Source organism: Xiphophorus couchianus, chromosome 24 (assembly GCF_001444195.1).
Source record: "Xiphophorus couchianus chromosome 24, X_couchianus-1.0, whole genome shotgun sequence".
In the NCBI taxonomy this organism is placed as follows: Eukaryota; Metazoa; Chordata; class Actinopteri; order Cyprinodontiformes; family Poeciliidae; genus Xiphophorus; species Xiphophorus couchianus.
This window is the reverse complement of record NC_040251.1, coordinates 19,432,296-19,459,953: the sequence shown is the minus strand read 5'-3', so window position 1 is coordinate 19,459,953 and position 27,658 is coordinate 19,432,296. Positions and strand designations below refer to the sequence as shown.

At 44.2% G+C, this 27,658-nt stretch overlaps 4 protein-coding genes across 6 annotated transcripts in view; 1 reads left to right on the top strand and 3 right to left on the bottom strand.

Annotated features, from left to right (window-relative positions):
- agap1 (ArfGAP with GTPase domain, ankyrin repeat and PH domain 1) overlaps positions 1-10,134 on the bottom strand; it is a 63,588-nt gene extending 53,454 nt beyond the window's left edge. The window contains exon 1 of one of the 2 annotated variants that reach the window (XM_028010497.1): positions 9,108-10,134. In XM_028010497.1, the coding sequence (XP_027866298.1) occupies positions 9,108-9,270 (163 nt within the window). In that variant the 5' untranslated portion in view covers positions 9,271-10,134. The remainder of the gene's footprint in view (positions 1-9,107) is intronic. The other variant, XM_028010498.1, reaches the window with a different exon arrangement.
- A 909-nt stretch (positions 10,135-11,043) lies between these two features.
- LOC114140647 (fas apoptotic inhibitory molecule 1-like) lies at positions 11,044-13,942 on the bottom strand. The gene is made up of 4 exons (XM_028010769.1): positions 13,482-13,942; positions 12,103-12,331; positions 11,984-12,033; positions 11,044-11,354 (listed from the first exon to the last, which is right to left on the bottom strand). Exons 1-4 carry the CDS (start codon positions 13,596-13,598, stop codon positions 11,205-11,207), a joined length of 546 nt encoding a protein of 181 aa, XP_027866570.1. The 5' UTR covers positions 13,599-13,942; the 3' UTR covers positions 11,044-11,204.
- A 375-nt stretch (positions 13,943-14,317) lies between these two features.
- On the bottom strand, positions 14,318-17,605 carry LOC114140641 (ras-related protein ralB-B-like). 2 transcript variants are annotated; one of them, XM_028010761.1, is made up of 5 exons: positions 17,461-17,605; positions 16,379-16,599; positions 16,102-16,310; positions 14,775-14,949; positions 14,318-14,700 (listed from the first exon to the last, which is right to left on the bottom strand). In XM_028010761.1, exons 2-5 carry the CDS (start codon positions 16,490-16,492, stop codon positions 14,596-14,598), a joined length of 603 nt encoding a protein of 200 aa, XP_027866562.1. In that variant the 5' UTR covers positions 16,493-16,599; positions 17,461-17,605; the 3' UTR covers positions 14,318-14,595. The 2 variants fall into 2 exon arrangements, with proteins under 2 accessions (XP_027866562.1, XP_027866563.1); XM_028010762.1 differs by lacking the exon at positions 17,461-17,605 and adding an exon at positions 16,849-17,422.
- A 1,715-nt stretch (positions 17,606-19,320) lies between these two features.
- On the top strand, positions 19,321-26,809 carry LOC114140597 (inhibin beta B chain). The gene is made up of 2 exons (XM_028010687.1): positions 19,321-20,067; positions 23,561-26,809. The coding sequence occupies exons 1-2, from the start codon at positions 19,668-19,670 to the stop codon at positions 24,343-24,345; spliced, it is 1,185 nt and encodes a 394-aa protein (XP_027866488.1). The 5' UTR covers positions 19,321-19,667; the 3' UTR covers positions 24,346-26,809.
- The last annotated feature ends 849 nt before the right edge of the window (positions 26,810-27,658 follow it).

The window sequence follows — 27,658 nt, the reverse complement described above, 5'->3', positions numbered from 1 at the left end:
GACTGCAGGTGGAACCAAACCAACAACCTGAGCAGCTGCAGCATCTTCCTCCCACGCTCTGCCTCACCCTGCAGCCTGGAAACTGGGTCAACCAGCAGCGGGTGGGGGAGGGGCAGCAGCAGGCCCCCTGCTGACAGCATCATCACTGTGCACACACAGGTTTCAGTTTCCAGCACAAAAAACTCTCAAAAATGGCAAAGCGAAGCGAAGCAGGCAGAAGTGACCAGCAGTGACCAGCAGTGACCAGCAGGGGCAGCAGACAGCATGAAGGTTCTGTTGGGTCAGGATCCGATCCATGTGAACCCGGACAGCAAGCTCCCGCTCCACTGAGCAGACGCTGCTCTGTTGCCATGGAGACCACAGGGCGGGGGAGGGGCCGCTCTGTGCAAACCAGGATCCAGACCTGAGATGTTCTCCTGCTCCACCTTTTAGTCAGGTCTGCTCTGATGGCTGGGCTTTGACTTTCTGGGCCTTCAGGGACACCGTAGATCCGTCTGAAGCCCAAACCTGCAGCAGGAGCTGACAAAGAGAGGCAGCTGCAGCACAGATGGAGAGCAGCTCATCACACATTCATGAAGTTATAATCCAAATCTTTAATCCTGGAGGAGAGGAGGAGGGACAGGCCGACGGTTCAACTCCCAGGAGAGACTAACAATACAAACCCAGCAGGGAATTCAACCTGCAGCTCTCATCCACTTCACCTCCAAACATTTCAAACGACCTTCACTTGATCAAACACTAAACATGAGGATGGAGGCCTGCTGGGGACAATTTACCTCAAATTAACAGCCATCAAGGCACCAGCCTGTTTTAATAAGAGACCAGAGGCAAAGAATTAAAGACATAAAGACAACAAGAAAGAGAGGAAACAAGGAGGAAAAAACGAAAGAAAGAATATAAACAGAAAGAAAGAAGAAACTCGTCCAGCTCAGATGAACTTTTCCTATCTGATTATCGGATAAACCTGCTTTCCATACATTCAGTCAACATCAGCTCTGATTGGCCAGTTTCAGCTGAATCCCAACAGGAAGTGGATTTAATCTCCACCAGCGATCAGTAGCAACATGAAGGGCTGTTTGTTTGGTGTCTGACTGCTGACCTTTGACCTCTCTGTTCATATCAGAGCCTTAGTGCGGCCGACTGAACCTTCATGAACATTAGCTCTCTGCTGCCCCCTGCTGCTCACCACTAGGCGCTGCGCTCCACAGCCACCATGACACTCTGCTGTCTCGCTGCTCCGCTGGTTGCCACGGCAACGCGGCTGCAGGCCTGCCTGTGGAACACGTTGCCACGGTAACGAGCATCACTTCCTCAAACAAAGCCAGCCAGGTTTATTTCTGGCTGGTTTCCTGTGGAGATGACTCTGAGTCCTGCAGGAAATGATGCGACATCACTTCCTGTTTCTACAGCGTCCAGATCCACTTCTGAGCTTCAGCCAGTTTTCATCTTTAATTCATATTTATTTGATAATTAATGCAGAAAAACTGCTTTAATACAAGCAGGAAGAAACTCTGACCAGATTTTACATCAACAGCAAAATATTTTAAATATGAATTACAATATTTAAAAAAAATAAAAACTACAAGACAAAAATTTAAAATAATTACAAATAAACATTTTCGTTTTTTTAAATGACTATATATTTTTTTAAACTAAAGCTTATGGACTTTGTAGTTTCTACTATGAATCAGTAGCTGCTTCGTTCTATGGAGGACTGCTACTGCCAATAAACAACCGCAAATACTGAAATAAGTAAATGGCTTGATAAAATGATTAATGTTTAAAATATTACATTCAAAAGTCTAAAAATGAAATTGAAAAAAATATTCAATAAATACAGAATCTTAAAAAAATAATTAGGCAAAGAAAAGTAATTATTAAAAAAATTTGATGGGAAATGAAATGAAATGGAAAACTAAATAATATAGTTAGTCATGGTTTAAAGCAACTATGAATAAAGTTTTGGCAGCACCAGTCCTCCGTATTCTGCAGCAGCCTCAGGTTTTCTCTGCTGCCAACTGGAGCAGCAGCTGCTTTTACACCTGGAGCGGCAACAGCGTTAGCAGCCAGCAGGAGGCGCAAACGCACATCCAGGTATCCCAACAGGTAGATGGACCAAGCACCTGGACGTGTCTCGGCTGCGTCTCCTCGACAGGAAGTATCAACAACAGCTCCGCTGCGTCCAGCAGTATAAATAAACTTCCTGTCCCGCTAACACAATGCGGCTCGTTAGCTTACAGCGGCTCCCAGGAGAGACTGATGATGTCACTTCCTGCCACGCGCCGGCCCGTCCCCACCGGGCTCAGGAGCAGAACCGAACCGGGAACAGAAACGTTTACTGCAGGTTTCCAGACGGAGGCCTGACCCGGGTCCAGTTTCCATGGTAACGGGCCAGCAGTTCACCGTCTGATAGAGAAGTGACACTTCCTCCTCTGGCTGGTAGAAACCAGAACCAGAACTAGGGATCCGACTGGACCAGCAGACCAGACATGTTTTACTCTTCTCTGTTGTTATTATTATTATTATTATTAGCAGCAGTAGTATTAATAGTAATAGTAGTACCAGTAGTAGCGTTAATAGTGCCAGTAGTAGCGCTAATAGTACCAGTAGTAGCGTTAATAGTACCAGTAGTAGCGTTAATAGTGCCAGTAGTAGCGTTAATAGTACCAGTAGTAGCGTTAACAGTACCAGTAGTAGCGTTAATAGTACCAGTAGTAGCGTTAATAGTGCCAGTAGTAGCGTTAATAGTACCAGTAGTAGCGTTAATAGTGCCAGTAGTAGCGCTAATAGTACCAGTAGTAGCGTTAATAGTACCAGTAGTAGCGTTAATAGTGCCAGTAGTAGCGTTAATAGTACCAGTAGTAGCGTTAACAGTACCAGTAGTAGCGTTAATAGTACCAGTAGTAGCGTTAATAGTGCCAGTAGTAGCGTTAATAGTGCCAGTAGTAGCGTTAACAGTACCAGTAGTAGCGCTAACAGTACCAGTAGTAGCGTTAATAGTACCAGTAGTAGCGCTAATAGTACCAGTAGTAGCGTTAATAGCGCCAGTAGTAGCGTTAACAGTACCAGTAGTAGCGTTAACAGTACCAGTAGTAGCGTTAATAGTGCCAGTAGTAGCGTTAATAGTACCAGTAGTAGCGTTAACAGTACCAGTAGTAGCGTTAATAGTGCCAGTAGTAGCGTTAATAGTACCAGTAGTAGCGTTAACAGTACCAGTAGTAGCGTTAATAGTGCCAGTAGTAGCGTTAATAGTATCAGTAGTAGTACCAGTAGTAGCGTTAATAGTACCAGTAGTAGCGTTAATAGTGCCAGTAGTAGCGTTAATAGTATCAGTAGTAGTACCAGTAGTAGCGTTAATAGTACCAGTAGTAGCGTTAATAGTACCAGTAGTAGCGTTAACAGTGCCAGTAGTAGCGTTAATAGTGCCAGTAGTAGCGTTAACAGTACCAGTAGTAGCGTTAATAGTACCAGTAGTAGCGCTAATAGTACCAGTAGTAGTGTTAATAGCGCCAGTAGTAGCGTTAATAGTACCAGTAGTAGCGTTAATAGTACCAGTAGTAGCGTTAATAGTACCAGTAGTAGCGTTAATAGTGCCAGTAGTAGCGTTAATAGTACCAGTAGTAGCGTTAATAGTACCAGTAGTAGCGTTAATAGTACCAGTAGTAGTGTTAATAGTTCCAGTAGTAGCGTTAATAGTGCCAGTAGTAGCGTTAATAGTACCAGTAGTAGCGTTAATAGTACCAGTAGTAGCGTTAATAGTGCCAGTAGTAGCGTTAATAGTGCCAGTAGTAGCGTTAATAGTGCCAGTAGTAGCGTTAATAGTACCAGTAGTAGCGTTAATAGTACCAGTAGTAGCGTTAATAGTACCAGTAGTAGCGCTAACAGTGCCAGTAGTAGCGTTAATAGTGCCAGTAGTAGCGTTAATAGTACCAGTAGTAGCGTTAACAGTACCAGTAGTAGCGTTAATAGTACGAGTAGTAGCGCTAACAGTACCAGTAGTAGCGTTAATAGTACCAGTAGTAGCGTTAATAGTATCAGTAGTAGTACCAGTAGTAGCGTTAATAGTATCAGTAGTAGTACCAGTAGTAGCGTTAATAGTACCAGTAGTAGTGTTAATAGTACCAGTAGTAGCGTTAATAGTGCCAGTAGTATCAGTAGTAGTACCAGTAGTAGCGTTAATAGTACCAGTAGTAGCGTTAATAGTACCAGTAGTAGCGTTAATAGTACCAGTAGTAGTGTTAATAGTACCAGTAGTAGCGTTAACAGTGCCAGTAGTAGCGTTAATAGTACCAGTAGTAGCGTTAATAGTACCAGTAGTAGCGTTAATAGTACCAGTAGTAGCGTTAACAGTACCAGTAGTAGCGTTAATAGTGCCAGTAGTAGCGTTAACAGTACCAGTAGTAGCGTTAATAGTACCAGTAGTAGCGTTAATAGTACCAGTAGTAGCGTTAATAGTACCAGTAGTAGTGTTAATAGTACCAGTAGTAGCGTTAACAGTACCAGTAGTAGCGTTAATAGTGCCAGTAGTAGCGTTAATAGTACCAGTAGTAGCGTTAATAGTACCAGTAGTAGCGTTAATAGTACCAGTAGTAGCGTTAATAGTACCAGTAGTAGCGTTAATAGTACCAGTAGTAGCGTTAACAGTACCAGTAGTAGCGTTAACAGTACCAGTAGTAGCGTTAACAGTACCAGTAGTAGCGTTAACAGTACCAGTAGTAGCGTTAATAGTGCCAGTAGTAGCGTTAATAGTACCAGTAGTAGCGTTAATAGTACCAGTAGTAGCGTTAATAGTACCAGTAGTAGCGTTAATAGTACCAGTAGTAGCGTTAATAGTACCAGTAGTAGCGTTAATAGTACCAGTAGTAGTGTTAATAGTACCAGTAGTAGCGTTAATAGTACCAGTAGTAGTGTTAATAGTGCCAGTAGTAGCGTTAGTAGTATCAGTAGTAGCGTTAATAGTACCAGTAGTAGCGCTAATAGTACCAGTAGTAGCGTTAGTAGTACCAGTAGTAGCGTTAATAGTACCAGTAGTAGTGTTAATAGTACCAGTAGTAGCGTTAATAGTACCAGTAGTAGTGTTAATAGTGCCAGTAGTAGCGTTAGTAGTATCAGTAGTAGCGTTAATAGTGCCAGTAGTAGCGTTAATAGTACCAGTAGTAGTGTTAATAGTGCCAGTAGTAGCGTTAGTAGTATCAGTAGTAGCGTTAATAGTACCAGTAGTAGCGCTAATAGTACCAGTAGTAGCGTTAGTAGTACCAGTAGTAGCGTTAATAGTACCAGTAGTAGTGTTAATAGTACCAGTAGTAGCGTTAATAGTACCAGTAGTAGTGTTAATAGTGCCAGTAGTAGCGTTAGTAGTATCAGTAGTAGCGTTAATAGTACCAGTAGTAGCGTTAATAGTGCCAGTAGTAGCGTTAATAGTGCCAGTAGTAGCGTTAATAGTACCAGTAGTAGCGTCAATAGTGCCAGTAGTAGCGTTAATAGTACCAGTAGTAGCGTTAATAGTACCAGTAGTAGCGTTAATAGTGCCAGTAGTAGCGTTAATAGTACCAGTAGTAGCGTCAATAGTGCCAGTAGTAGCGTTAATAGTACCAGTAGTAGCGTTAGTAGTATCAGTAGTAGCGTTAATAGTACCAGTAGTAGCGTTAATAGTACCAGTAGTAGCGTTAATAGTGCCAGTAGTAGCGTTAGTAGTATCAGTAGTAGCGTTAGTAGTATCAGTAGTAGTGTTAATAGTACCAGTAGTAGCGTTAATAGTACCAGTAGTAGCGTTAATAGTGCCAGTAGTAGCGTTAATAGTGCCAGTAGTAGCGTTAATAGTACCAGTAGTAGCGTTAATAGTGCCAGTAGTAGCGTTAGTAGTATCAGTAGTAGCGTTAGTAGTATCAGTAGTAGCGTTAATAGTAGTAATATTATCTGTACTATTTTCTCTTCTCATTCTTCCTGGTTTCACTTCAAACTTCTTTAATCTTTTATTTATTTTCACTTTTATAAAAACTTCTGCTTATTTTAACATTTTATTTACAGTTTAAATCTACCAATGTTTTATCATACTTTATATTTTCATCTAATTTTTAATACAAAAATATTTTCTGTACAAGTTTGTTTTACTTTAAGTTTATTTATTTTAATCTATTTCCTTAATTTTCTACATCTAAAGAATTTATTTTTACAACTATTACAATTATTATTATTGTTAATCTGCAGTTTAACATTTTAATTTATTTTTCTCCTTTTACATTTCAATTTTGTATTATTTTTTTCTATTTTTAATACTAATACTAATAATTTTACTATAATTAACTTTCTTACTTTTACATAGTTAGGATTTTTACTTAATTTTAAATGTACTAATATTTTCAACATTTAACTTTTTGAATATTTTTTATAAATCTTTCTACATCTTCTGTTTCATATTTCAATATTTTCTTATAATTTTTTTCTTTGTTTTTTTACCTCTTAATTTTTCTCTATTTCTTTTTCTGATCATTTTTTTATTTTTCTTGGATTTTATTCATATGGATGAATTTTTTCCACCAAATTGTTTGATTTTTATGTTGTTTTCTTTCTCTTCTCACACGACTTTCTGCAGTTTATTCTCTGTGACCTCTGACCTCTGTTTGGGCTGAAGAACCGGTCCGGTGAGCCTTTAACATCCAAACATCCAGAACCAGAACTCTGACACAAACTACTTCCTGCTGGCTGATGCGTTTAAGGACCGGAGAAACGGTGGGATTTTCCAGCCTCATAGCAGCAGCTTTTGTTCAGATCAAACTGCCGTTGCCATGGAGACGGGCCAGTTTAAATAACCTGAAGTGGGATTAAATAATGAGTCATCTGCAGCTGTTTCCTCTCAGGTTCATCAGGTTTCCAACGGCAACCGGCCTCAAAGCGCCGCCTGAGTCGACCAATCAGGCGGCTCCGTGCTGCTCTGATGCTTTCCAGGATGAAACATCTGGAACATCAACACGGCCGATAATCTGGGCTGCTGCAGATTAACACAAACTAATCCCAGTTCAGCTCTGACTGGTTGAACTGGGATCCAGCTGTGGCTGCTGCCTGCTCACCAGTCCAGATGTTCTACTGGATCCAACATCTGCCGCCATAATCCCATCAGGATCCACTGAGCGCGCTCAGTACGCTCCGGCCTGGCGGTGACTCATCATCATCATCATCATCTTCCTCTGGAGGACAGACGCTCTGACGTTACATAACAGCCTGAAGCAGCTTTACAGCAGCTCAGGTTACACAACCGGACCGGACCGCACCGGGACCGGAACCAGAACCGGAACCAGAACCGGAACTGGATCAGACTGCAGAACTGGAAATGAAATGAAAAAACTTAAAACCATCACAAAGATTTAGGCAGCTTTGCTCTGGAGCCCCTGGTTGCCATGGTGATTCCCTCCTTTTCCGGGGCCGAAGGTCAAACTCACAGACATTTATCTGGGTCCAGAGAGAGTTCTGAACAGAACCTTCAGGTCCAGTTGCTAGAGAACTGCTCATCTGATGGGTTCAGGTCCGTCTAATGCTAATGCTAAACACTCTGACAATGCTAAAGTCAAACGTTCTGCTAATAATACATGCTATGCTAATGCTAAGCACTGTTGGTTTAACACCAACATTCTGGGTTTAAACCTGAAGCTGCATTTATGTTAGGACTGAATTTAGTCGTCATGGTTACATAAGGAACCGGTTCTGGTTGTTTCCAGCAGAACCAGGCAGCACCGCAGTGTGTGTTTAAGCAGAACCTCAGCCGGGTTCTGGTTCTTTATGTTGCTTCAGAAACAGAAACCTGAGATCCAGGCTGACAGGAAACAAAGGCTGACGGTGAACAAACAGCAGCCGGGCCAACTGGGTCACACGGCCCGGCAGAACAAAGGTCCGCTCAGCTGCCGCGTCCTCTCTGGACCCGGTACTGAACAGGAAGGGCCCGCTTCAGGATGGATGGACCAGCAAACAACAATGAAGGCTCCTGTGAGGTTCTGGAGGAAACCACAGCTGCAGCCGGGCTTCTGCCTGGACCTGCAGAACCAACCGGGCCTGCAGAACCAACCAGGCCTGCAGAACCAACCAGGCCTGCAGAACCAACCAGGCCTGCAGAACCAACCGGGCCTGCAGAACCAACCGGGCCTGCAGAACCAACCGGGCCTCAGCTCAAATTAAACTGGTCATTATGTTCTGGCCCGCAGCATCACAGTCTGCCAGACGGCGAGTCAAAGCAAAATATCACGATATTTTATGGAACTATTGTGATAACGATAAAACATGAATCATTTCTCTCCAGGTGAAAGACACAGTAACCATGGCGACACAACCTGATCATGTAGGACAGCAGTTACATAACTGAAGGCCGAGGCCGAAACATCGTCAGTGACCCCTCACACCCCCACCATGGACTGTTCTCCCTGCTGCCCTCTGGAAAGAGGTTCTGCAGCATCCGGTGCAGGTCCACCAGGTTCTGAAACAGCTTTTTCCCACTTGCCATCAGACTGTTGAACTCTTAACTGCACTGCACTTAAAATCTGGTCTCCACTTTATACCTTGCACATGTACAGAGCTAAGTAACTTCTATTTTACTGTCAGTCCTGCACTTTATATTTTATATTTATATTTATATTTTATACTGTATTTTATTTTATTCTGGAGTAACCTCACAACATTGGAACCTCAAAACATTGTCCTGAGCCGTATGCAACGAAATGTTGTTCTGTATACACCCTGTGCATGCAAAATGACAATAAAGTCAGTCTAAGTCTAAGAACTGCATTCAGTCAGATTTTCAAACTTATTGATTTGTATCAATACATTAAAATAAAATGTAAAAAATCAATGGAAAACAATAACAAAACTAACAATTCCAACAATACTGGAGGTTTTAAAATAACGATAAATCACGAAATGTATCGCGATAAACTGTTCAGACCAGAACGGAGAGCCTCAGTGACCTGGGCCGGGTCAAGCATGTTCAGAACCAACCCAGAGCAGTAACACACCCACCCACACACACACACACACACACACACACACACCTGCGCGGCTCTCAGCAGCAGGATGTGCAGCAGCCCAGCGGGCCTGCAGAACCTGCATCTCTCCCTCGGTCCTACCTTCGATGGCGATGACGTGCTCCCGGATCTGGTTCTGCAGCAGCGGCTCCTCCACCCGCTCCAGCAGCTCGTAGATGGAGTAGATGTTCGGGTGCACAGACTCGAACCTCTGGATCTCGGATCGGATGGCGGCCGAGTTGGCCAGATGCAGCTGGTAGTTCATCCTGACGGGGGAGACGCGGCTCCAGGAACGGCTTCAGGCTTTCTGGGAACAACTGTAACAATAATCCCGGAGAAATAATCCCGGACTCTGCTCTACATCCCGGGGAGGAGATCCGGGATCCCTCCAGCGGCGGCGGCGGCCAGATGGCAGCTACAGTCCGGGGAAGGCTGCTTGTCCCCGGGGCTCCCCGCTTCCCTGCTCCGCTGCGGTGACAGATGTGCGGGAGGCGGCGGAGCTCCGCTGCCCCATATCCTTCCAGGCCGGGCTGGATTACCGGGCCGCTGGGAGTCCTGCAGCCGGATTAAACGGAGCTTCCAGCGGAACTTTGAGTCATAACTGACCGGAGGAGGATGACAAACGGCCTGCTGGATGCTAGCTGGCTAAAGCTAACTAGCTGTAGCTCCCAGCAGCTGGGAGGAAAACTGGGAAAAGTCGCCGAATTCCAGGGGTGAGAGTCGGCCTCACATCAGGCCAGAGAGCGGGGTTTAACCGCAGACAGCATGCGGGAAAAGAGCCGCGGGTCGGGGCTCGGAAATCAGTCTGCGGGGCTAGTTTGGATCCCTGCTCCTTGTTTTGTCTCCCTGCTGTTAAAAAGCTCCGGATAACCTTCCCGGTTCGGCTGGAAACTTAGCGGGAGGAGCCAACAGGAGGTACCGGGTGATCCAGGACGACCGAACCGGGTCAAAGCGTCAGGTATGTCCCGCAACCAGAACCCAAACACCGCTCTTGTCCCGCTCCTTCAGCGCGGTGAGCTCAGTCCTGGATACACCGAAGATCCCAGCCGGGATTTCCTCCAGGACCGTCAACCACACGCCAACAAATACAGACATCCGGTTTAACCTTTCAAAATAAAACAGCTCATTTAACTTAAAGCTTCACTAACTTGTTTATCCTTAATTAATTTCTGGTAATTTCAGCGAAAATCAACTGTGTTTGTTTCTGTTTTCTTAATTTAGTTTATTCTAATTAAATCAATACATTGAAATTAAATTTCATTTCAGTTCCACTAAACTTGAATCAACACAGATTCTTTCAGCTACAAGCTTTACTTTGTGCCAAATAAATTTAATCAACTTTATCTCAGTTTAATCCAACTGAAATTATGTATTTAATAAAAATTTTAAAAAAAAAATCATTTTAGGTCATTAAATTCAGTTTTTAGTTGAGCTGGCTTTCAAACAGACCAGACAGTTTAACTCAACACAAACTGTTTAATCCCTTCAGTTTAACTCAGATTAAATTATTAATTTTTCTGTTCAGCTGAAATCAACTCAGTTTGTTTGAATTAGTTCCAGTTAAACCAGTTTGTGTTGCATTGCCTTAACATTTAACACATTTTATTTTCAGTTTATTTCGGGTCAGTTTCAAACCAAAATGTTCTGACTCGTTTGTTTCCTTTGACTTCCATTCATTTGTTCAGTTTGTTTAATTTTGGTTTATTGAAGTCAAACTTTATATTCTGTAATCCACCTTTACTCCATATAAACTAAAATTAATGTTACTTACTTTATTGATGAGTTATTATTTTCACCCAACACACAAAGAGTGAAGCAACATCTGTTTTTACTTATAAATATAAATAAATAAATAATAAATAAAAAATATATAAATAAAAAAACCTAAATCGGTATCGAGCTTTTATTTTGAAGGCCCGACTAGTCGTGTTCCGGTTTTCCCGCCGTTCTGCTGAACAGCTGCATTCAGACAGATGGAGACTGCGCAAAGATGACCTCTGCCATAACAACCAGCCATTAACGACCTTTCAGAATAAAATACCAGCACAGGAGATACAGCTTTATTTGTTAGAGTCAGAAAAGAAAAACAAGAAGTCCCACATCTGTGAGGCCATCCCACAGCGCCCCCTGCTGGGTCTGTCTGAACCTCTGGTCCGGCTCTATTGGTTCTGGTCCAGCTCTACTGGTTCTGGTCCGGCTCTACTGGGAGGAAGCAGAAACCTTGAGTCCGTCCAGCAGCAGGTTGTGGTCGATGCCGTTCTTCTTCTTGCCTCCACTTGTGGCCTTGATGCAGCAGGAATGTTCTGCCAGGGTGAAGTGGGTCTCTGTGCCGTCGTCCACAAACTCTCCCTGAGGACAGGAGGACAGGTGGACAGGAGGACAGAAAGACAGGAGGACAAGAGGACAGGAGGACAAATCCTTATAATTTAATAGGACAAAATGACATCTAAAATAGAATATACTTTATTGATCCCCAAAGGAAAATTGCTTAAATTAAAACATTTTAATAAAATAAATAACCCTCAAATAAAAAAATCATAATATGAAAAATATTCCACTAAAATAACATTAAATTTAAAACAACTAAATAAAAAAGTACAAGTGAAATTAAATAGGAATATTAAACATGTATGTACAGAAAAATGAAAAAGCAAAATAATAAAAAATAGAGAAACTTAAAATAAATGAGTTAAATAAGTTTAACTTCAGAAAATCAAAACCCACATTAAATAAATAAATTAAATATTAATATGACTCTTTACAGTCTCTACAATAACTTTAGATTTAATGAGTCACAACATTTAATTTCCCTCTGAAATGTTTCTCAACTTTAATTAAATAACTAAATAAACACTTTAATTAAATTATTTTAAAAAGCCTCGTTAAATGAATAACAAAAGTAAACAAGTGGTAGTTTCTGCTGTGGCCTCTTGGTGGCGCTCTGGTTCTGGTTCTGGTTCTGGTTGGTTGATTCTCACCCTTGTCTCCACTTTCTGCCCGTTGCACCAGACGTCCATGGTGTCCTTCTCTGTGGGACACAACACAGTCAGTCAGGACCGGTCAGTGTTCAGGTTGACCTCTGACCTCTCTGACTCACCCAGGACGACCCTGCAGTCCGTCCCGTCCACCCGGACCACCCAGGTCTTGGTGGTCTTGGCTCTGTGGTCGATGAACTTCTGCAGGCTCTTGCCGCCGACGGTCAGCGAGTATTGGTAGGCGAAGCCGCCGACAGCCTCGATGCTGACGGTGGCCTTGGTGTCGGCGCCGCCCAGCGAGAACGACTCCTTCCCAACCAGCTTGAACATCCAGTCCTTCCTCATCACCTCCTGCACAGCAAACCGCTTCATTCATCCACTCACTCACCGCAACCAAGGAAACGCTGGAGTCAACCTGACTGCAGTCTGCTTAAAGGGACGGTACGGTTAAAGGGACGGTACAGTTAAAGGTACAGTTAAAGGGACAGAACCTCTGGGGCGTGCCGTGGTGGCGTAGCGGTTAGCGTGACCCGTATTTGGAGGCCTTGAGTCCTCGACCCAGCCGTCGCGGGTTCGACTCCCGGACCCGGCGACATTTGCCGCATGTCTTCCCCTCTCTCCTTCCCCGCTTCCTGTCAGCCCACTGTCATATAAGGGGCACTAGAGCCCACAAAATACCCCCTGGAGGGGTAAAAAACCTCACAAGCCACGACAAACGCAGACCAGACAACCGAAGTGTCCGCTGTCCCACACCAGGAAGGGTTAGTGTCCCACACTGCTCCTCTGACCTGGAGGTTCACCAGGGAGTCTAAACTCCAACGTCCTGGACTGAACTCACCTGAGGATCGTCCTGGACTGAACTCACCTGAGGATCCTCCATAGACCCTCAAAGACACGGACCACCATGACCTGCCAGAGGACCAGCCCTAGTCCTCCATTCAGGAGACACGCCAACCGAACAGTCCAACAACGTCCAGAACCTTTAGCTCCTTGGGTCCTACCTCAGTCCCGCCTGCTAGGTTTTCCAGCTACTTTAGCTCTGGTTCCTCCACATAGAACTAGATGAAACAGATCCTCAAAGGCTCCTTCAACCATCCAGCATTACCCTGAGACCAGATCTTCATGTTCCCCATTTCACCTGTCGAGTTTTCTAGGACTTCTACCGCTCCAGTACCTGTTTACTGGTTTCCTACTCTAAGACCGAAAGGTTTCGTTCTCTTGTCTGAACCAACACAAACTGATTCAGAAACCAGAACCTCAGTGGTTGGTAATAACCCAGTCCTGTTGGGTTTGGATGTTTCCATCATTAAACCGTCACCAGAACCTCATTGAACACCCAGAAACCCAGTTCTGATGGCTTCAGTTTGGACTGGTTGACCCCACTAGGCAGTTTAAAACCCAGGAAGTGACCTGACCCTGACATCACACTGAGCCCTAACTGGTCCTAGTTCTGGTGCTGACCGTCCTTCCAGTGAAATCAGAACCAGCTCTCAGACCTCACCGTCCCGTTGACGTAGACGACCCGTTTTCCAGTGGTGGTTCCATGAGCGAACTCGACCCGATAGACGCCGTCGCTCAGAGCCACGTCCCACACGGCCACCGCGTCTCCACACGGCATCCTGGACTCCTGGTCCGAGCCCGGACCGGTTCTGAGCAGCTGTGAGGCGGAGGAACCGTGTCCTACCGCCTCAGCAGGAGCGTGATTACAGTAAGAGGCTTAGAGGACGAGCCGGGATGCGTCACCGAATACCGGACGGTTCTGCTCCAAACCGCCGGCTGAAAGCCTCAGTGGCGGCCTGGAGCAGAACCAGAACCCGAAACCAGCAGCCAAACCGGAGCTGAGCTTTTCTGCCCCATTCAGCCCTCAACACCGAGGACACAGCGCCACCTGGTGGCCAGAGCGAAACCTGCTACAAAGTTAGAAAAGATTTAAAACTAAATACTGTAAATTTTATTAATTCAACATGGATTAATATTCTGACTATTTTAAAAAAGTTTAATAAATTTCTCATTTGAAAATAATCAAGGATTTATTAAATATTTTTCTTCTACCAAAAATAAACATTTTCTTTTTCAATTTCTTACCTTTTATAATTATTTTCACATTTCTGATTATTTATAAAAAGTCGTTAAACTGTTTTTAAGGTTAGTAATTTTTAATAATTAGTCTTTTATTTTACATAATTTAATATAAATATTTGAAATTGTTTTTATCCTTTCTACATAAAATCTATTTTTATATTTTGTATTCCTGCTTCTTGCTGATTATTAAAGTTTATTGTTAGTATTTTACAGTAAATATTTGGACTGGTTTGGAAGTTAAATTCAAGAGAAAAGTGTTTTTCTAACAGAACTTGATTTAATCAGATATAAACAATAATGAGTGTTGGTGCAGAATAATAACAATAATAATAATAATATTCCTATTTCCCAGAGAAGCTTGAAGCCGAGTTCCCTTAGAGTCCGATTCTGTGGCATGATTAGTTTAACACGAAGCTTGATTGGAGACGGGGTCAGAGGTCACTCAGGGTGCAGACGAGTGTTTCAGAGCCTCCGGAATGTGAGCAGAGCTAAACGGGAGCCGAGCGCCGCGGTCTGAGCGCGCTCAGTTCCGCCTACAGCACGCAGCAGCGCCGCTTCTTCCTGCCGCCGCTCGGCCCGTTCTCTTTGCTCTCCGCCATTTTCTTCTTACGGACTTCCCTCATGAGGTCAAAGAACACCTACAGAGGGGAGGGCAAAGGTCAGGCATGTGGAGGAGCAGAGGTCAGAGGTCGTCCTCCGCCACGGCGCTCACCTTGTCCACGTTGGCTCTGGTCTTGGCCGACGTCTCGACGTACGGGACGCCCCAGCCGGACGCCTTGGCGGTGGCGTCGTCCACGTTCACCTGGCGCCGGTCCTCCAGGTCCGACTTGTTCCCGACCACCAGCAGCGGGATCGCCTCCTCCTCCTTCACCCGGACGATCTGCTCCCTGCAGCCAGAGCGGACACACGGCCTAGTTAAAGCCCGCAAACAGGGAGAAGAATCTGGTTTCTATCAGAGCACAGCGCTGCTTCTGATTGGCTACTCAGCTCCCCTGATGGCTCCTCCCCAAAACATCATAAAGCATCATAAAACATCATAAAACATGGCCGCCGTCCATTTTCATGGCAGATTAACTTGAAGATTAGAGAATTTTTTAAAGATATTTTTAACTAATAGATTTAATTTTTTTTAAATGTAACCTTTTTTTACAGGACCAGACTAGATAGAAAAAATAGTCAATTTAAGAGTTTCAAGTCAAAAAATGTATAGAAAAAAAAATCACAAATTTTGAGAAAAAAAATGTCTTGAAATTCTAAAATGTTTGTAGAAAATTTCTGAGATTAATGTAAAAAATGTTTCGTTTTTGGTGAAGATTGACTTTTTCCCTCGAAGACACAACTGAAGGTTTTCAATCATTTTAACTTAGATTTTATAATAATAACTTCCTGAAGATGGAAATAAAAATATCCTTTATTGTTCAGTCGGGAAATTCAGGAAAATGTTTTTTGCATATTCATGTTTCTGATTGGCTGCCAGTTAAGTTTATGAATCTGATTTGTTTGTTAATCTGTAAATGAAAAAGTTTGATCAGAAAGAGAAGATTAATATGAAATATTAGATATTTTCTCATCAAAAGAAGAACTGTGGTGTAAATTTGTCTGTTTATACATTTAAAATCAATTTTTAAAGTCATGATGACGATGCGCAACAACGAGGAAGTTATGAACCAAACAGAGAACAGCAACTGTCGCTTTTTAACGGTTAGCTGATTAAATCATTAACAGTAAATCAGCTGAGAATCTCGGCAGGGTGAGTGTTCCGTAGAACCAGTAGAGGGATGACAGACATGGCAACGTGTCAGAGTTCACACGGTTCCTTCCTGGATATGAAAACTGGACTTTCAGGTTCAGTTTAAGGCTGAAATGATTAAAATGTCGTTTTACAGTAAATTCACCTCAAACTTCATTTAGCCAGAAACTTTTAGACAAACGATTTGAATCGATCCGTCGGGTTAAACGGAGCCGAGCGAGACGCTCCTATCCGCTCTGGTTCTGGTACCAGACCCAGACCCCTGCGTTGCCACGGTGACGGGTCAGACCTGAACTCGGTTATGGCGGTGAAGGACTCCTGCTCGGTGATGGAGAAGACGAGCAGGAAGCCCTCGCCGCAGCGGAAGTAGTTGTCCCTGATGGCGGCGTAGTCCTCCTGCCCCGCCGTGTCCAGGATGTCGATCTGGACCTCCTCCCCGTCCAGAACCACCTTCTTCCTGTAGCTGTCTGCCTTGGTGGGCTCGTAGTCCTCCACGAACTGCGACAGAGCGAACAGACAGCTCACAGAAGCCAGGGGCATTATGGGAAACGTAGTGGGAGGCTCACCTCGTCGTACATGAACTGCAGCGTCAGCGCCGACTTCCCCACGCCGCCGCTGCCCACCATGATGACCTTGTGGAGGGTCAGCGAGTTCTGGCCCTTATTCTTACCGGAGGACATGGTTCCGGTCCGGTCGGTCCAGCTGGGACGGAATCAGAACCGGTCCTGACACCAAACCAGGACTCAGCTCCTCTGGAAGCTGATTGGCTCAAACCAAACGACACTTCCTGCACAGAAACACAAGCAGTCAGACACCAACAGCACCGGGCCGGGTCAAGGAGGTTCTACTGGAGCCTGGAAGAGGGAACAGGAAGAGGTCCGTCAGAACTTCCCAGGTCAAAGTTCACCGGGCGACACGTTTCTGTTCTGATGTCATCAGAACCGATTCCACTAGTTCTGGAGCCGTGGTTCTGATCCAAACTGACTCTGAATAATCACTGAAAACAGCCACAGTGGATCATCCCACTTTACTTTACCCTGGTGTCATCAGAACCGGGTCCTGACAGAACCTGGTCAACAGTTGCCTGGTCCTGGCTGGACTTCCTGCAGTAGAAACGTGTTTCCCAGTCGAGGTTCTGGAGCCGTGGTTCTGATCCAGTCTCAGTCTGGGCCTCAGGGCTGCTGTGGAATGACCCACTTGACCTTATCAGTGGTGTCAGTGGGGCTCAGTGAGGGGCGACCCAAACCAGCATGAGCAGCCAGACCAGAACCAGTCCAGCTAGAACCGGCTCAGCTGTGACCCGGAACGGTCCAGTGATCAGAATCAGGAACTGTCGGCGTCGTCACTCAGCTTCCTCTGAACCAGCAGCTGGAAACCAGTTTCTAAACATTCTGCTGCACATTCCCGCCTTCAGGGGCAGCGGCGCCTCTGATTGGCTCAGGCTGCCAGCGGAACTCCCCTCCGAAGGATCCTATTGGCTGCTTCCCCCGTCAGTGTGAGCCCTGTGTTTGCTAGCCAGTTAGGCAGCAACAGATAACGCTTCTCTGCTCAGGGTACTTGAGTTAAAATAGACCGATAAAAGCTTCTTTCTGCGGCATGGAGAGCCCGACAGTGACCGAAACAGCCTGGAGAAACTCCGGTGACTCACCCGCTGCCGTGTTTCCCTGCCGTCCTCCCAGAAATCCGTCTCAGAAAACTTTTACAAGTTGATCATCAGACTGAGCGCCCCACCTTTACCCGGACCTATACAGATCGTTTATATACGTGAAGATGAGTCCTCTGACCAAGAACCTGTGTGAGACGTGGATTCTGACCGCCTCTGGTTACTACAGGAACAAACAACAAGTCTAATAGACCCTAGTTAAGCAAATATTGTTCTTATTGTTGCTTAAACCACAGAGACACGAAAGAACGCAAAGGCAGCTTAGTTATAATACAACAGAATTAAAAGTGTAGTGAGACATCTTACTTTCTGTTCTTTCTCTGATAGGCACAGATATCATTAACAGGAAGTGATGTCACAGAGTTCCCTTTTCTAAAATAGTTAAACCACTTACAACCACGAAAAAAATCCTAATAAAATATAATAAATCTACGAAAAGTCAATTAAAATGCAATAAAAGCAAAAACGTATTTAATAAAAAACCCGCATTAATTCAGATCAATCAAATATGAACTTCAAATTTTATTCTGTTTCTATTTTAAGAAGCATGAATGAATTTTCAAAGAAAAAAGAAAGGAAATACAAAACCCACATGTGAAATAAAATAAATTTGAATGTAAAATCAAGTTAAATTAATATGATTATGTTAAAAAAAATTAAAAAACCTATCTTAAAAACAAGAACAATAAAAAGAATGTAATGCAAAATTTGGAGGAAAATAAAAAAAATTCCAGAAAAAAATAAATTGAATTACTTGGTCAAATGAAATGAAATGAGATATATTAAGATACATACATTCCTAAAACTCTTTGTTGTATTTTCTAAATATTAATGTTAAGGTAAACTGGAATATTAATCTGTTATCTAACACAATAATCCCTGTAACTGTTAGATTTTAGTAAGCACAATTAAACTAGGAATCTCTAATAAAATACATTCAGATGTTTTTAAAAAGGTTTTTCTTATTATTGAACCAAAACTTAGAAATAGATTAAGCTGATATTTCCAGCTTCCGGTCTGCAGTTCCGGGTGACGGACCGAAGATGGCGCCATTTCCTTCCCTGTGGATTCTGAGCGCAGCTTCAATGAACTCACTTTCCTCCGCGGTCCCCTCGATCAGCGGCTGCTGCGCATGCCCAGTGGCTCCGACAACCCCAGAGGTGTTTGCATGCGGCTCTGGGTTGTAACAGCAGCATGTGGGAGGTCAGAGGTCAACGCGGCTTCATTTGGTTGACAGATTTTACTACCAAATATCAGGCTGAGTCCTGCGCCCCCATTGGCTGAAGCTGCTGGCTCGTTTGGATATTTGGGCCCAGCAGAACCAGGCTGCGTTTCTGCTTCTACTGCAGAACCAGCAGTAGAACCGGGCCTGGACTGGTTCTGCTGGTCAGCAGCCAATCAGAGCACCCGTCTCATTTTAACGGAGAATTAAAGAATTAAAACCATTTGAATGATTTTAGTCACTTTAGTCTGAAGCTGAAGGTTAACGACCATGAGACACGGTGGTGGCAGCATCATGCAGTGGGATGGTTCAGACTAACCATCTGGACCCCATCCTAGAGGGGCCTAGTCAAAGTCCAGGGGGTGCAGAAAAGAAAAAATGCACTCCGCACTTTCAGATTGTATTTCTGTAATTATTTGTTAAACCACGTGGTTTCTACTGTAACTCCCAGCATGATGCTGCCACCACCAACATCCGGGCAGTTTGTGGTTCAAACCTGAAAACTTTGATCCGCCGCTTTGAAACCAGCGGGGCTTTTTCTCTCTCTCTCTCTCTCCTCCTGATGGGCCCCGCCCCCCCCCCCGGCCCTCCTCCTCTTCCTCCTCCTCCTCCTCTCCTCTATATAAAACTTGGCGGCTCCTGGACTCTCCAGTTTTACGCACGCCAGGATGGAAACGCTCCTGTGCGCGCTGCTCCCCGCTGTTCCAGCTGCTCCCGTTGGTGCTCCTCTCCGCAGCGGCAGACCGCAGCTCCCCCGCTAGAGGCGGCTCCCCGGTTCTGGTTCTGGTTGTGGACTGGAAGGATGCTGCGGCGGGACGCGGCTCCGCTCCCTGACAGGAACCAGCTGGAGGCGGGTTCGGGCTGAGTCCAGAACCAGACGCAGAGCGGCTCCAGTTTCCGTCCGGCTCCGGAGGATCGCAGAGGATGTAACTGAAGCTGAGGACTCTTTCCGGTTCCACTCACTCACAAAATGACGCGCTGTCTCCTCCGACTGGCTCTGCTCGCGGCGTGCGTCCTTCTCTCCGCCCGCGGAGCCGCCGCGCCCGACGCCGAGGCGGTGGCCGGGGCGCACCCCGAGTCCTGCGCGTCCTGCGCCGCCTCCGCCCGGCTGGAGGAGCCGGAGCCCGGCCGCGTGGACGGGGACTTCCTGGAGGCGGTGAAGAGGCACATCCTGAGCCGGCTGCAGCTGCGGGAGCGGCCCAACATCACGCACCCGGTGCCGCGGGCTGCCATGGTGACGGCGCTGCGCAAGCTGCACGCGGGCAAGCTGCGCGAGGACGGCCGGGTGGAGATCCCGAGTCTGGACGGGCACCCGATGAGCAACGAGGTGCTGGAGGAGAGCTCCGAGATCATCAGCTTCGCAGAGAAAGGTCAGCAGGACCGAGGCGGAGGCGGCATCATGCTGAGGGTCAGAGTGTCATGCTGAGGGACAGAGTGTCATGCTGAGGGTCAGAGTGTCATGCTGAGGGACAGAGTGTCATGCTGAGGGTCAGAGTGTCATGCTGAGGGTCAGAGCGTCATGCTGAGGGTCAGAGCGGCAGCGTCATGCTGAGGGGTCGCTGCTTCCATAAGTTTTTATCAACTTCCTGATTTACTGAATGACGTTGGCGGGAAAACATTACTTCCAGTCCGTTGCCATGGAGACCCGTCAATTGGAGAAACTTCTGGGTTTGTCAGAAATTTCCTCTCATTTCATATTCAGCAGATTCAGGTTTGAAAGTTACAGAAATTACATTTTTATAACAAAAATAAACGACACACTGAACTTCTGGACATCATTTTCTGACCTTTGACCTTTTAAATGCCAGTTTTAGATGTTAATGACTGGATTTAACCTGATTATTTTAAAGTATAAAGCTGTTAAAAAGTCATAAATCTGTTAATGAAACAGAGGAAACTTCTCTATTTTCCTGCAGGGGTCCAAACTGAGGCTCAGGGGCCATTTGTGACCCTCAGAATGATTTGGAGCGGCCCATTATTACAGTACAAGAAAAGACTAAATTTGAGGTTTTGACTGATGCTAACCTGTTAAAAATATAAAATTAAAATCTGAACATGGAAAATGCAAAACAAATTTAAATGTAATTTAATAGAAATAAAAACCAAAAACATCCAGAAGTTTTTACTAAAACTCACTTTTTTAAAATTCAGCCACAAGCTGAGAAAAATAAAATCTAGACAATCTGAAAAATGTACAATATGATTTTTGTTTTAGCTAAAACTGTAAAATCCTTCATTTAAACTAATTGAAACATTTACAGAAACCTGATTAATATATAATTAAAACTTTGAGTTGAGTTTGTTGCTTATTTGGCAGGAAAAATAATTATATACTAAAAAGATGTTTTTAGTTGATTTCTTTATTTAAAAGTAAAAAAATTATTTTGCAATTTATTTAAACAGAAAAATACTTTATAATTGAGTTTTGAGTTAATTGTGTAAAAATAAAAGTTTTTGTTGCAATAAAAATGAAAAATTCAAAAAAATAGTTTTTAGTGGAGAGTAAATCATTTCTGATTGGAAAGAATAAAAGTTTACAATTATAAAAAATATAAAAGTTTGAGCAGAAAACAGTTTTTCAGCTCAGAGGTTATTTGTTTACTCAGCCAATAAAAATAATAAAATCAGGGTTGCAGTTATAAACAAAATTATTTTTTATTGTGTTTTTAGTTGAGTTATTTATTCATCAGGTAAAAATAAAAGTTTTTTATAATCAAAGAGACAAATATCAACGTTGTGGCCCCAGAGGCTCTTCACCGTGCCACTTTGGGCCCCCGCGGCCCCTGTTGGACAAACTGTGCTGCTGTTGCTGCAGGCAGGTTGCAGCAACACGTTGCCGAAGGCAGGTTGCAGCAACACGTTGCCGAGACAGAGGAACGTTTCTGGCAGGTTGTCAACCTGAGGAGGATCGGCCCGGTTCTGCTGCAGATGGAGCGGTTCTGGTCAAAGTTAGGGAAAGAATGAAAGAATGAATGAATGAAAGAATGAATGAAAGAGTGAATGAAAGAATGAATGAGTGAATGAATGAAAGAATGAAAGAATGAATGAGTGAATGAATGAAAGAATGAAAGAATGAATGAAAGAGTGAATGAAAGAGTGAATGAAAGAATGAAAGAATGAAAGAATGAATGAAAGAGTGAATGAAAGAGTGAATGAAAGAATGAATGAATGAAATAATGAATGAATGAGTGTTTGGCAGGGAGGATCAGATGAAGTTTTCTGAGTCTTTATGAAGTTTCACTGTGAAACGTCGACCCTACATGACCTTTGACCTCCTCAGGCAGAGACATGCACTGTAAAAACAAAATATTAAGTCTTTTGATTTCTACTGAAAATATCTCAGTGCACTTTAAATAAGGAACTTTTCAGCAAGATAAATAAATAATTTCTTAATCCTGGATTTAAAGTTTTAGTTCCACTGACAGGTTATTATTATTATTATACATATTTTTCCTAACATTTTGTGAAATAATCTTCCAGTGGAAATAAAACTTTTTATAGTTATTAAGTCATTAGAGTTAAATCAAGTTTCTGTATTTTGCTGTAAAAGTTGCAGTAGAAACTAGACAACACTTGGTCAGATTTAGTGTTTTTACAGTGTAAACCAGTTGATCTTACTGGGGTTCTGTATCTGTAGGGTTGTTCTGTTGGAAGGTTCCCTGTCCCCACAGCATGATGCTGCCACCACCATGTGCCACCCTGTTCAGGCTGTCTCAGTTGAATCCAAACTAAACCTGAAGTTTACCAGAGAAAACTAAACTGTTGTCTAGTTTTAATTTAGCGTTTACCAGTTTAGCTAACTTTGAAAGAATTAGCGCACTTAGCTTCCCCTAAATAATCTGTAAAGCAAATAATCTGTTTTGTAAACTTCACTTTTGAAGTTTTACTTTTTGACATTCAGTATTCTTCAAGTATACTGAAGTATACTGAAGTATACTGAATACTGAATACTTTAGTATTAAAGCCGTTTATCGTATTTTATATCCAAGAAACATAAAGGAACAAAATAAAACAGAAATAAAATATTAAACTGCTGCTCAGGCTGCTGTCTGCTAGGGGCAGATTTAATCTGAATCGTAGTTAGCGCTTTAGCTTCAGCTAAATAACATGTTGCTATAGCGCTTCATCCATCCATCCATCCATTTTCTGTTCACCCTTGTCCCTAATGGGGTCGGGAGGGTTGCTGGTGCCCATCTCCAGCTACATTCCGGGCGAGAGGCGGGGTACACCCTGGACAGGTCGCCAGTCTGTCGCAGGGCAACACAGAGACATACAGGACAAACAACCATTCACACACACACTCACACCTAGGGAGAATTTAGAGAAACCAATTGACCTGACAGTCATGTTTTTGGACTGTGGGAGGAAGCCGGAGTACCCGGAGAGAACCCATGCATGCACAGGGAGAACATGCAAACTCCATGCAGAAAGACCCCGGCCGGGAATCGAACCCAGGACCTTCTTGCTGCAAGGCAACAGTGCTACCAACTGCGCCACTGTGCAGCCCTATAGCGCTTTAGCTTCACCTAAATAACATGTCGCTTTAGCTTCAGCTAAATAACATGTTGCTATAGCTATAGCGCTTTAGCGTAATATTTCTAACTCCTGCTTCACAGTGCAGCTAGCTTTGTAGCCATCATTTGTCTGCTGCTGGGATCCAGTAAAGCCTTTAGCTTCCCATCATGCATCAGTGCAGCCGTCAGTAATCGCCATGTTTAATCTGTCACCGGTTCCATGTTCTTCTTACTCTCCTTGGTTCTGATCCGTGTTGTTCTTGTTTCTCTCCTCGGTTCTGATCCGTGTTGTTCTTGTTTCTCTCCTCGGTTCGGTTCTGATCCGTATTGTTCCTGTTTCTCTCCCCAGACGACCTGGTCACCTCCAAGTCCAGCCTGTTCTTCCTGATCTCCAACGAGGGGAACCAGAACCTCCATGTGACCCAGGCCACCCTCTGGCTGTACTTCAAGCTGCTGCCGCCGGCCGCCGGCGCCGAGCTGCGCGGGAAGCGGAAGGTGACGGTGAAGGTGTACTACCAGGAGCCGGGCCTGGGCAGCCGGTGGGACCTGGTGGAGAAGCGGGTGGAGCTGAGGCGCAGCGGCTGGCACACCTTCTCGCTGACGGACGCCGTGCGGCTGGTGTTCGAGCGGAGCGGCGACCGGCGGCAGAACCTGGACGTCCGCTGCGAAGGCTGCGAGGCGGAGGGCGTGGCGCCGGCGCTGATGAACCCGAAGGACGAGGCCCACCGGCCCTTCCTGGTGGTGCGGGCGCGGCAGGCCGACGGGAAACACCGCATCCGGAAGCGCGGCCTGGAGTGCGACGGCAGCAGCAGCCTGTGCTGCCGCCAGCAGTTCTACATCGACTTCCGGCTCATCGGCTGGAACGACTGGATCATCGCGCCCTCGGGGTACTTTGGGAACTACTGCGAGGGGAACTGCCCCGCCTACATGGCGGGCGTCCCCGGCTCGGCCTCGTCCTTCCACACGGCCGTGGTGAACCAGTACCGCATGAGGGGCATGAGCCCCGGCTCCATGAACTCCTGCTGCATCCCCACCAAGCTCAGCACCATGTCCATGCTCTACTTCGACGACGAGTACAACATCGTGAAGCGGGACGTTCCCAACATGATCGTGGACGAATGCGGCTGCGCCTGACTCTGCTTCCTGTTTATTTAACGCCACAATGCGGCAGACTGACGACTTTACCGCAAAAATAAATATAAAGCAAAATATTTATGAACGTCCTCATCCACACAAATCCACAAACTCGCATGTATGCCTGCACAAAACCTTGTACATATATTTATGTCTGTTGCTATATATTCTGTCCAATCTTCCAAATCTGATCGACTCGGCAAACAATCAGCTCCTCAGTAGAAACGTCCAAGACTGTGAGGATGCCCCCGTTTCTCTCTTTCAGCAGTATAACCCAGTTATTGAGCCTTATTTTTACACGAAAGCACCGAAGGTACGACTGCCAACCGACAGCACTTCTGGCCTTAACTTATTCCACTAGGAACTGGACGTCTGGCGCCGACCCACAGAATCATCCTCCAAAGACCAACAGGAGTCCGACGATACACCCAACCTATGCTTCAACCATTATTTGCTAATATTTGACAATCCAGAGGCTTGTAAGCAGCTAAAAGTTGCCTGAAGCCTTGAAGTCGTATCAACATTGGCGTCAACTGACGTGTTGGCGTTGATATGTGACTGAACAGCTCCAGTTCCTTCCTGCTGGCTTTGAGTCAGGTGTTGTTGGAGGAACCGACTCTGTGGAAGTTAAAGACACTCAGAACCTGTAAAAATCATCTTTTCTTTGCACTTAGCAACACAGAGCAGACGGCTGAGGCCAAACTTTGCCGTTTCACGCTTCATCTCCAGCACTTAGAGCCGAGGGAACGCTGAGCCTCGTTAGACGTTGCCATATTCAGTTCAATGCAGCTCTGCACGCCCCAACGTACACGTTTCAAAACTCCTGCAGATCGATTTGCCTTTAATGATCCCGGAGTGGCGCTTCATCACCGGCCAGCCCTTGGAAAGTGCCACATTAGTTATGCAAGATGTAGAAGGTACCGATAGCCCAACAGCTCCAAACGTCCCACTGGAACTCGAAACGCAGGCGCTTCAGGCCGGAGGTCATCGGGTCGCAGCGGTGGCTGCTAACGGTGCAGCTAACTGGTAGCTTAGCCTTCTGCTAGCTTTGAAAACCCTTAGTGCACTTACCTTCCTCTAAGTTATTATTTCTGGATAAATTTTAAATATATAATTTAATATTTGATCATTCTTCAAGGATTGAGACGTTTATATTGATGCTCTGATTTACCGTTTACCCAGAAATCAACATTTCCTGTCCTCACTTTCTCTTTCTTCCAATAACTGAATTCAAAACTAGATTAAACATTTATATCTAGAGCAGAAATTCAACATGTTGATTAAATTAACTTGGTGCTGAAAGGTTGTCGTCCTTTAAAGGCAGATATAACGGACGTTAGCACATCAGTGTTAGCTTCAGGTCAACACCATGTTGCTGTAGCGCTTTAGCATTAGCTTAACTACTGTTTATGGTTAGTGCCGCTAACTTTCTAGCTAGCAGACACGAATCAAACCTTTAACCAGCAGATTAATTTATCTGCGACGTACAAATGAGTTTATGCTTATAAAGTTTCACCAGTTTATTCAAACTCTGCTAAACTGGAAGCTAACCAGTTCAGGAAGAGAATAAAAGACGTAAAACATGTGAAAAAGTTATTTTCTGACATTAAACGTTGTGATTCAGTCACTGGAGAAGTCTTAAAATAACATTTTGCTGTCGTTGGGATTTTTGTGCTATTTTAGTAGAAGAAGATCTGATATGATCAAATCAAAAGGGGGTTAAAATCAGGCCCTGAGGAACTCCACAGGGATTTCCAGGGTTTATTGTGGGGTGAAACCAGGTTGTCCTCCGGCCTGCCAGCTCGTGTTTCGGTTCTACTGGACCGCCATCACAGCAGCGACACATGGAGGCGTTTCAAACACTGACCCAGCTATAAATACGGTTTTACTGGCAGCATCTGAAGATGAAACCTGGGGCTAACGTCGACCCAGATGTGACGGAGAGGCTTTTAAAGCTGCGTCCCGGCGGAGCGCCGTCGCAGCACACTAACACACTTTACGACACAGTTTGAGCGCCGCGAACACCTGAGCTCCACTTCCTGCTCACGGTGCGGCCGTCCGGCCTCGCCCGCCTCGCCCTCAGAGCCACCTGTTGTTAGTATTTGCACTGAGCAGACAGACGCTGCCGGGGTTCGATGAAAAAGCTATTTTTATAGGAGCAAAGTGTTCAGATGTAACTGTGGAACCAAAGAGGCTGTCATGTTTTTGTTAAGAGGCCTAAACACTGTTCAGGGTTCAATCAGTCCATAGATCAAACTCTTTTCTATTTTTTACTTAGACATTAAATATGTCCTATTTTTTCATCAGAGTACTTAAATATTCCTAGTTTGCTTTTTGTTAGCTTGAACTGTTTAGCCTGAAGCGCACGCCATCGACTTCTGTACAGATCATGTAACATATCAGCATTCAGATATCTGGTTCTTTGTAATTGTTGGAAAATAAATTTCTTATTACTTGTAACGAAGCGTTGTCGTGTTTCAGAAACTCATTTTGTACTGGAAGTATAATTATTATTGCTGCTGGTCAAATATTAAAGAATGTTTTGTGTTTTTAAACTATGTGGAGTCAGATATAGTCAGTTTTAATCGGTTTTATTCAGATATAATCGGTTTTATTCAGATATAATCAGATATAATCGGTTTTATTCAGATATAATCAGATATAATCGGTTTTAATCAGATATAATCGGTTTTAATCAGATATAATCGGTTTTATTCAGATATAATCAGTTTTAATCGGTTTTAATCAGATATAATCGGTTTTAATCAGATATAATCAGTTTTATTCAGATATAATCAGTTTTAATTGGTTTTAATCAGATATAATCGGTTTTAATCAGATATAATCGGTTTTAATCAGATATAATCAGATATAATCGGTTTTATTCAGATATAATCAGATATAATCGGTTTTAATCAGATATAATCGGTTTTATTCAGATATAATCAGATATAATCGGTTTTAATCAGATATAATCAGATATAATCGGATATAATCTGTTTTATTCAGATATAATCAGTTTTAATCAGATATAATCTGTTTTATTCAGATATAATCGGGTATAAACATTCAGGCAGGTGTTTTTAAACCGAGTCTTCAGTAAAAACACGATGGCAGTGTGAGAACATGAGCTGGACGGCCGCTCAGCGAGGAAGAAGACATTAAAGTCTTAATTGTTTAACTGAAGTTATTTATGCTAATGTTCTGTGGTTAGCACTGCTAATTTAAACGTTAGCCATGCTAACACGCTGCATCGATTCACAACCAGAACATGAGATCAGAAATGAAAACCACGCCGAGGCAGAAGAACCGA

Excerpts from the sequence above, each read along its gene's own strand:
- LOC114140597 (XM_028010687.1), top strand. The coding sequence starts at position 19,668 with ATGACGCGCTGTCTCCTCCGACTGGCTCTGCTCGCGGCGTGCGTCCTT. Across the intron at positions 20,068-23,560 it reads CATCAGCTTCGCAGAGAAAG|ACGACCTGGTCACCTCCAAG; the intron begins GTCAGCAGGACC and ends TTCTCTCCCCAG.
- LOC114140641 (XM_028010761.1), bottom strand. The coding sequence starts at position 16,492 with ATGTCCTCCGGTAAGAATAAGGGCCAGAACTCGCTGACCCTCCACAAG. Across the intron at positions 14,950-16,101 it reads ACCGCCATAACCGAGTTCAG|GGAGCAGATCGTCCGGGTGA; the intron begins GTCTGACCCGTC and ends CTCTGGCTGCAG. Across the intron at positions 14,701-14,774 it reads CCAGAGCCAACGTGGACAAG|GTGTTCTTTGACCTCATGAG; the intron begins GTGAGCGCCGTG and ends TCCCCTCTGTAG.
- LOC114140647 (XM_028010769.1), bottom strand. The coding sequence starts at position 13,598 with ATGCCGTGTGGAGACGCGGTGGCCGTGTGGGACGTGGCTCTGAGCGAC. Across the intron at positions 12,332-13,481 it reads TCGTCTACGTCAACGGGACG|GAGGTGATGAGGAAGGACTG; the intron begins GTGAGGTCTGAG and ends TTTGCTGTGCAG. Across the intron at positions 12,034-12,102 it reads GGACTGCAGGGTCGTCCTGG|AGAAGGACACCATGGACGTC; the intron begins GTGAGTCAGAGA and ends TGTGTCCCACAG.